Here is a 7,587-nt window from a genome sequence, read left to right as displayed (position 1 = left end):
GCCCCCCGCCCCGCTCCAGCCCCAGCCCTGCCCCCGGGGCGCCCTCCTCCTCCTCCGAGAAGCTGCTGTTGTCATCGAACTCGAAGTCGTCCTCCACGGCGAAGCTCTCCAGCAGCCGGCTCACCGCCCGGCCCTTGCTCTGCAAGACCTGGGGGTCAGCCACGGTGCCGGGCGCCCGCAGCCCCCAGGGCCGGCTATCAGGCCCTTGGCATCCGAGAGCTGCCCGGGAGCTGGGCCAGTCCTGGGGGGCATCTCGGGGGGCGCGTGCCAGCCTGGGTCCCTTACCTGCTTGGTGGCCATCTTGCTCTTGACCTTGCCCAGCTTCTTGCCCTTGCTCAGGATGGCCTTGGCGTTGCGGGGCGACAGCGCCAGCGAGAGCGCCCCGTTCTTCCGCTGCAGAGAGCACGACCCTGGTCACCGCTGCGCGGCGCCCACCCTGCCGGGCACTGCCCGTGCCCCCACCAACCCCGGGACTCACCCGCAGGGCCGACTGCAGCACCTTGCTCTTGCGCGTGGCTTTCTTGAGGCGCTCGCTGGCGATCTTCGCCCCGTCGTCCCTGGCCCCCAGCGACCTGGGCTCAGCCCCGGGGAAGGGGCCGAGGGCCGGGGGACTGGGGCTGGGCTGCCCCGGCTCCCGCAGGCTCTCCTTGGCTTTGCCCTTCAGCTTCTTCTTGGCGCTGCCCTCGCAGGCCCCCGGCTTCTTCCGGGCGGGCACCTTCTCCAGCGCCCCCACGCTGGGCTTGGCCGGGCGCCGCTTGATCTTGACCTCGCCCTCGGGGCTGGAGATGCGGCACAGCCCTGCGGGGAGCGGCACGCTGCTTCGGTGGCTTCCCCGGGGCCTGGCACGTAGCTGGGAGCGGGGCGGATGTCCCCGCCGGTGCCCCCGGGACCCTGCCACCCGCTCTATCTCGGCTGGACTCGCCCAGGCCAGATGTTTCCCAGGTTGCGAGCAAAACATCTGGCACCAGCCCTCCCCACACATGCACAGGGGAGCCCGGGATGGGGTCTCCCTGCCCGGTACCCAAAGAGGGGGTCCCGTTACCTAGTAACCCCTGCCTTTCCTTCTTCTTCTTGGCCTTCTGGTTGGCCTCCATCTTCACCACGGAGGACGGGGAGGGCCCCAGCACGGCGGGGGGGCTGGCGGGCAGCAGGGCCAGCCCAGGGGGGTCACGGGGCAGCAGTGTCTCGTCGCCCTCCTCACTGTCCGAGTCCCCGTCGGGGTCGTCATCTGTGGGGCAGCGGGGGCAGCCGGGACCCCCTGGCCAGAGCTCCCCCCCACCGCGGGCGGATGCTCCCCCCGCTTCCTCCTTCCTGCATCCGGTCCCGGTCCCCCGCTTTGTTCTGCGGGACACGGGGCCCCGTGGGCAGAGGAAGCCGAGACTGTTCCCACTCTTGTTTCCGAGCCCGGCCCCCCCACCCCATGAGCCGCGGGTCACCCCCGGGGCTGCAGCACGGCCGGCTATTTGCTATTTTTAAATGCCTCCTTCCGCGCAGCTGGAGCCGGGTGGCTGCGAGCTGGACTCTGCACAGTGCCCTAGGGGGTCTCTCAGGGCCTGGGTGCTTTACAGGGACCCCCCAGCTATGCCCTACCTGTGCCGCTGGCCCCCGGGCTGGCCTGGCCGTGGAAGTCGGGGGGGTCCCGGGCATCGGGGCCCGGCAGCGGGTACTTGGAGCAGCCGCCCGCTTTGGAGCTCTTGGCCCCGGACAGCTTCTTCTGGATGCGGCTGCCCGGGGCAGCTTCTTCTGGATGCGGCTGCCGGCGGCGGGGTCTTTCCGGCGGAAGGGGCCGAGGCCAGCGGGCAGCGCCTTGCTCTTCACTTTCTGCTTCAGCTGCGAGACCTTGGCAACCAGCTTGCTCTGAGAGCCGCTCTTCTTGCACCGCACTTTGTCCTGCCAGGAGACCCCCGTCAGCAGCACCCACCTGGCTGGGACACCCACCCTCCCCGTGCCTGCTCCCGGGGGGCTCTGGTCCCCGAGGCTGGTGCGCCCGGGAGGGGATCGGGGTGCCCCTGGCTGGCGCGACCCACCTGGGAGCTCTTGAGGCTGCCGTAGGCATCCTCGCCCATCTTGCTCCGCTTCTTCTTGGGCTCGGTGTCGCCCCGCAGCTCGGCGCACAGCAGGGACAGGCTGGCCTTCACCGACCTGCGGGGCAGGGGAGCCTCAGGGCACTGCAGCAGGGCTTCCTCTGTCTGTCCCCCACAACCGGCCCAGGACCCCCCTCGATGTCTGCAGCAATAGCCACAGCCCAGGCCCCAAGGCCGCGCCACGGTGCATGCCCACGTGGGCCTCCCGCCCCATCCGTCGCGGAGGGGGGATGACACCGGACGGCCTGGGACATTCCTGGGCTTCTCGTGTCCTCCTGCCACATTCCTGCCCCGGGGAGCTGCTGCAGCTAATTAACACCCCGGGGGCGGGGGGGCGGCTGCTCACAATCCCCTCTTTCACCACCAGCTGTCAGGGTCGTGGGGGAGGCCGGAGGGCAGAGGGCCTTGGGCAGAGGGGGGGTCTGGGGGCAGTGTTTGTTAGTCCCAGGCTCTCACTAGAGCCCTGGCAAGTCCTGGCAAGACGTGGGAAGCAGCTGGACCCAGGCAGAGAGTCACAAGTGCAGTGAGCTGCGGGGTCTCAGCCCCCCCCACATTGCACACGCCTGGGCACTTGCTTGGGGTTTCGATCTGGAGACCCCAGCTCCGTGCCGGCCCCTCTGGGCAGATACCCCAGCCAGAGCTGCCTGGGTTTGGGGGCATCTCTGCTCCCACAGCCCCTTCCTGCCCTCCCCCCAGCGCTGGACCAGCCCAGCGCGCCCCGAGTGGAGCCGGGGGATTCCTGGCAGCCGTATGTCAGAGCCGCGCCGCAGCCCCGCGCCGGTCTCCTTCCCCCGCCCGTCCCCTTCCCGGCGCGCGCTAATGTTTTGTGACATAAAACCCCGAGATTAATTTTTTTCCCCCCTCTGCCTTAATTGAAGGAACCATTTAGTGCAGATTTAACTATTATGGCCAAATCACGGGGATTGATGCCGGGCGCGCACGCACGCGCCAATCGTGCCTGGACGGGCGCGGAGGATTTATGCAAATGGGCCTGTCGGGAGAGGCAATTTGTAGCGGAGAAGGACAATTATACAGCGCCCGCGAGCGCGGGAACGGCTGCGCCGGGCGGCTAATGGGTAATCATAAAGCGCCGGCGGCAATGAACGCCACTGCAGCGTGACCAATGGCTTTATACCGCGCGGATAAAGAGGCTTTTATGCAACGGTGCCTTCTCCAGCCAGGGGAGGGGGCACGCGCCCCCCAGCCCCCGCAGCCGACGTGTGTCCCAGGCCCGCTTGCGCCCCCGCGGGCAGCCGGACCTGTCCCCTCACGGCGCCACTCACTTGACTTTCCGGCTGTCGGCCTTGCCGAGGGCGCTGGCCTGGCGCAGGGCGCTGAGCGTGCTGCAGTGCTTGCGTTTCCGGGGCCGCCCGGGGCCGCGCCGGGCCGGACTGCGGGAGCTCTCATCGCGCCTGTGGGCACCGACGCCGGCGCGGGGCGGTGAGAGGCCTGCCGTGCCCCCTGCCCTGCCCGCGCCGAGTGCTGCCCAGGCTGAGCACCCTAAGAAATCCCTTCCCTGCCCACTTCCCGCCCCGGAGCCGGGCCAACGTACTCGTGGTCATGCCGCCTCTGCAGCTTCACCAGCTCCCGCTGCTTCTCCTTGTAGCGGCGCTGCAGCTCCGCCAGCCGCATCCGCATCTCCACCTCCTGCGTGTCCAGCTGCTCGATGGCGGCCTTCAGCGGGCACACCTGGCCATGGGGAAGTGGTCAGGCTGGGGGTCACCCCCAGCTGCCCACCCAGGGCAGAGCCCAGCCCAGGTCCTGGGCGCACACCCGGGTGCCGGCTCTGACCCGGTGCCCAGCCTCTGGCGCTGGACCCCTTTGCATGGGGGCTTCTGCTGCCCCCCTGGCACCTCCCGAGTTCAAAGTCAGCATCCAAGGGGCTGGAGGAGGCTCCGGACTGGGCCCGGGGGTGAGGGGAAGGTGGGCTACTCACCGGCTTGGTCTTGGGGGCCCAGGTGTACTTGCGGCGTGGGGCCCGGGCGCGGGGACCAGTGCCCAGGCGGCTGCGATGGTGGCCAGGTGCTGCAGGTTGAAAGCCAGCAGGTCTTCGTCCTCCACTGCTGGGGGGGGCGGGACAGCGGGAGGTCAGCGGGGGCCAGGGACCAGCCCCTGCCACACGCCGGGAGCTGTCGGACCCCCCTGGAGCCTGTCTGTCTGCGGCATGCTGTGCAGCAGCCCAGGCAGGGGATTTATAGCCACACCAAATACCGTGGCCATGGGGCGCTGGCAGCAGCCCATGGGTTGGGCGGGGGTCTCCAGGGCAAAGGCTGTGAGATGGCGGCAGGGGGTGCAGCCATGGTGGGGGTGGGGAGAAGGGGAGTGCAGCCCGGGGCAGGGAGCAGAGCAGCACTCAGCCTGGCCCATGTGCGCTGCAGCCCTGAGCACGCACCCAGCACATGAGTGTGCATGGGGCCGTGCTGCCATACACCCATGCACACACTGGTGTGTCTCATGGTGCAAGCACATGCACGCATGTCAGTGCATCTCTGCACACGGGGATGAGTGTGCATGGGGGGCAAGCGTGTGCACATGTGTACTGGCCTGTTGGCAGGCCCAGGGCCACCTGCACCTGCACGTTTTGCTCAGCCCAACGCCAGCAGGAAGCAGCGCTGGGGCAGGCGGATGGTGCCGGAGCCCCACCATGGGCGGCAGCAATGCGAGGCCCCGGTGCAGGAGCCCGTGACTGGGGAAGGTGCGGGCAGCTCACCTGGGGCAGCCGAGTCGCAGCGGCGCTGCTGCAGCTCCAGATCGGCCAGCTCGCTGAGCAGGGCAATGCCCGGCACGCCGGCTCCGCAGGGGCAGGCCGCAGGGCGCGGGCTCAGGGCAGGCAGGTCCCCCAGGCCGATGCTGGCGGCGATCAGCGCGTCCAGCCCACCCAGGTGCCCGCTCGAGGCGTCGCCCTCCAGCTCCTCATCGCCGCTGCCCTCCGACACCTCTTCATCTTCGTCCTCCTCCTCCGCGGTGAGCGGTGGAGGGCCCTCCAGCTCCTCCGTGCCCCCTGGCATCGCTTCCAGGCCTGTCCCGCCTGGCAGGGGGCTGTAGGGCGGCACCTGCCCCGAGACGGGCGCTAGCTCCCCGCAGGCTGGCCCCGGGGGCAGCAGGAGGTGGTGATGCCGCAGGGGCGGCACAGCATGTTCGGCCTCGGCCACGGCGCCCACCTCGGCCCGCACCACCACGGCGCCCACCTCGGCAGGGGGGAACGTCCGGGACTGCTCGGGCTCCGCGGCCGGGGAGGCGGCTTGCATAGTGTCAGGGTCGGCCGGAGAGGCGGAGTGGGCGTCGGGCGCCAGCGGGGACACGTAGCCCAGCCCACTGGCTGGGTAGCTGTAGCCGGGGGGCAGGTCTGCAGGGAGGCGCACGTGGTCAGCTCTGCCCTCTGCCCCGAGCTGGCCAGGCCGTGCCACGGGATGGGGGCCCTGCAGCCGGGCTCCGTGGCTCGGTGTGGAGCAAAGGCCACGCCAAGCTGCCCCGTGCCAGGGTCCCTGGTGCCCCCTGCTCCTACCTGGCTCGAGCGAGGGGGGGTAGTCCTGGGGGGGCTGCCCCTCCCCTCTCTTGTCCTCCACGTCGGTCCCTTTGGAGCTCTGCGAGGGCACGGGGCTGACAGCCGGGGAGCGCGGGGCCACGGCCGAGCTGGCGGCCGGGCAGACGGGTAAAGTGCAGGGGGCCGCGGGGTGCGCCGGAGGGCACTTGGGCAGGTGCCGCAGTGGGGGCGAGTGGCAGCAGGGCGAGAGCTTGGCGGGGCATGGGCCGCCCTTGGCCGGGGGGTTGAAGGCAACTGGTTTGTGGGCCGGCTTCAGGGGCTTCTCCATGCCCAGCTCCTCCAGCTCCATGTGCTGCTCCTCCGGCTTCCGCTGCGGGCGCAGGACACGGCCCAGTCAGACCCCGGGCACGTGGCCGCGCACCCCAGCTACATGCCCCCAGCACATGGCCACAGGCCCCCATCACACCCCAGGCACATGGTCACACACCCCAGTCCACACCCTGCACATACACTCATGTGCCCCACACACCTGGCCACACATCCCAACCCACATCCTGGGCATGTGGTCACACCCTGGCCCACATGCCCCAGCCCATGCCCTGGACACATGGCCACAAGCCCCAGCTTGTGCCCCAGACATAGGGTGCATGCCACTGTCCATGCCCTGGACATGTGGCCACATCGCAGCACCATGGCCATGTGCCTGAGACACGTGGCCTCACACCCCAGCCATGCCCCAGCCCACACCCTGGCCCTGTGGCCACAAGCCCCAGCCCATGCCCCAAATATAGGGCTACATGCCACTGCCCACATCCTGGACATATGGCCACGTGTCCCGTACCCTTGCCCCACGCCCCAGCCACAGCAGCCCCATGGCCAGACTCACCCCCCCACATGCCCCCAGACCGGACCCTCACCCTGGCACCGCCTCCCTCCCTACCTGGATCTGCGCCTGCCTCTGCAGCTCCAGCGCCTGGGCCGCCCGCTGCTGCTGCTGCAGGGCGTAGAGCTCCTGCTGCCGCAGGAACTGGGAGCGCGAGTACACGGGCAGCTGCCCCGCGTGCTGCAGGTGGGAGCCGGGGCCCCGGCCCGCGTACATGGGCGGCCACAGCGACGCCCGGTCCGTGACGTCCGCAGGGAGAGAAGAGCGGGCTCAGCCTTGCAGCTGAGCCCCGAGCCCCTGCCCACCCCGGCACAGACACCACCCCCGGGCCCCGCTGCCCCGCTCTTACCCAACGTGTGCGGGGCGCCATGGGCCGTGGGCTCCGTGGGCAGGATGACCAGCTGGGCTGGGGGCTCCTGGGAGAGGGGGAACACGGACTGCATGGCGCTGGGCATGGAGGCGGGGAAGCCGGGCGGCAGGTTCTGGTGCAGGGCTGGATGCCCGATGCCTGCAGGGGAGCAAACCGTGCACGGTCGGAGGCTGCTGGGGCTGGGGGACGACACCTCCCATGAGTATTTCCCCCCCACTTCACCCACGCAGGCTGGAGACCTGGGGAAGGGGCTGCTGTCTGCAGCCAGGCCGGCCGTGGGGCCCCCTGGCCCTGCTTCTTGGGGACGGGGAGGGCTGTGGGATCCCAGCGCAGCTCGGGCTAATGCCACGGTGAGCCCAACATGGACCATGGGGCTGGCATGGCAGGGGCTGCAGGTTGGGGCACCAGCAGGGTCGGGACAGAGCAGGGCTGGGATGGTGGGAGCCACGGGTCGCTGTCTGCAGCCAGGCCGGCCGTGGGGCCCCCTGGCCCTGCTTCTTGGGGACGGGGAGGGCTGTGGGATCCCAGCGCAGCTCGGGCTAATGCCACGGTGAGCCCAACATGGACCATGGGGCTGGCATGGCAGGGGCTGCAGGTTGGGGCACCAGCAGGGTCGGGACAGAGCAGGGCTGGGATGGTGGGAGCCACGGGTCAGGAGTGAGGGGCACCGTGCCCAGCCACACTCGGATGATGCCTAGCCTGGGGTGTCCATCCTGCCCCCTTCCCGGCTGGGGCTGCAGCAGTGGCTGCGGGGGCCCGCCCCCCC

General features: G+C 70.1%; 1 protein-coding gene across 1 annotated transcript in view; it reads right to left on the bottom strand.

Annotated features, from left to right (window-relative positions):
* The window catches only part of BAHCC1 (BAH domain and coiled-coil containing 1), a 32,425-nt gene that overhangs the window by 6,231 nt on the left and 18,607 nt on the right, over nt 1–7,587 (bottom strand). The window contains 13 exon segments of the mRNA XM_025216883.1: nt 10–139; nt 286–393; nt 479–798; nt 1,043–1,228; nt 1,591–1,730; nt 1,733–1,890; nt 2,028–2,142; nt 3,368–3,496; nt 3,637–3,773; nt 3,969–4,144; nt 4,795–5,938; nt 6,509–6,702; nt 6,801–7,052. Of these exon segments, the coding sequence (XP_025072668.1) occupies nt 10–139; nt 286–393; nt 479–798; nt 1,043–1,228; nt 1,591–1,730; nt 1,733–1,890; nt 2,028–2,142; nt 3,368–3,496; nt 3,637–3,773; nt 3,969–4,144; nt 4,795–5,938; nt 6,509–6,702; nt 6,801–7,052 (3,189 nt within the window).

This window comes from Alligator sinensis, unplaced genomic scaffold (genome assembly GCF_000455745.1).
Source record: "Alligator sinensis unplaced genomic scaffold, ASM45574v1 scaffold1200_1, whole genome shotgun sequence".
NCBI lineage: Eukaryota > Metazoa > Chordata > Crocodylia > Alligatoridae > Alligator > Alligator sinensis.
Note: the sequence above shows the minus strand (reverse complement) of the source record. Positions and strands in the feature narration are given on the sequence as shown.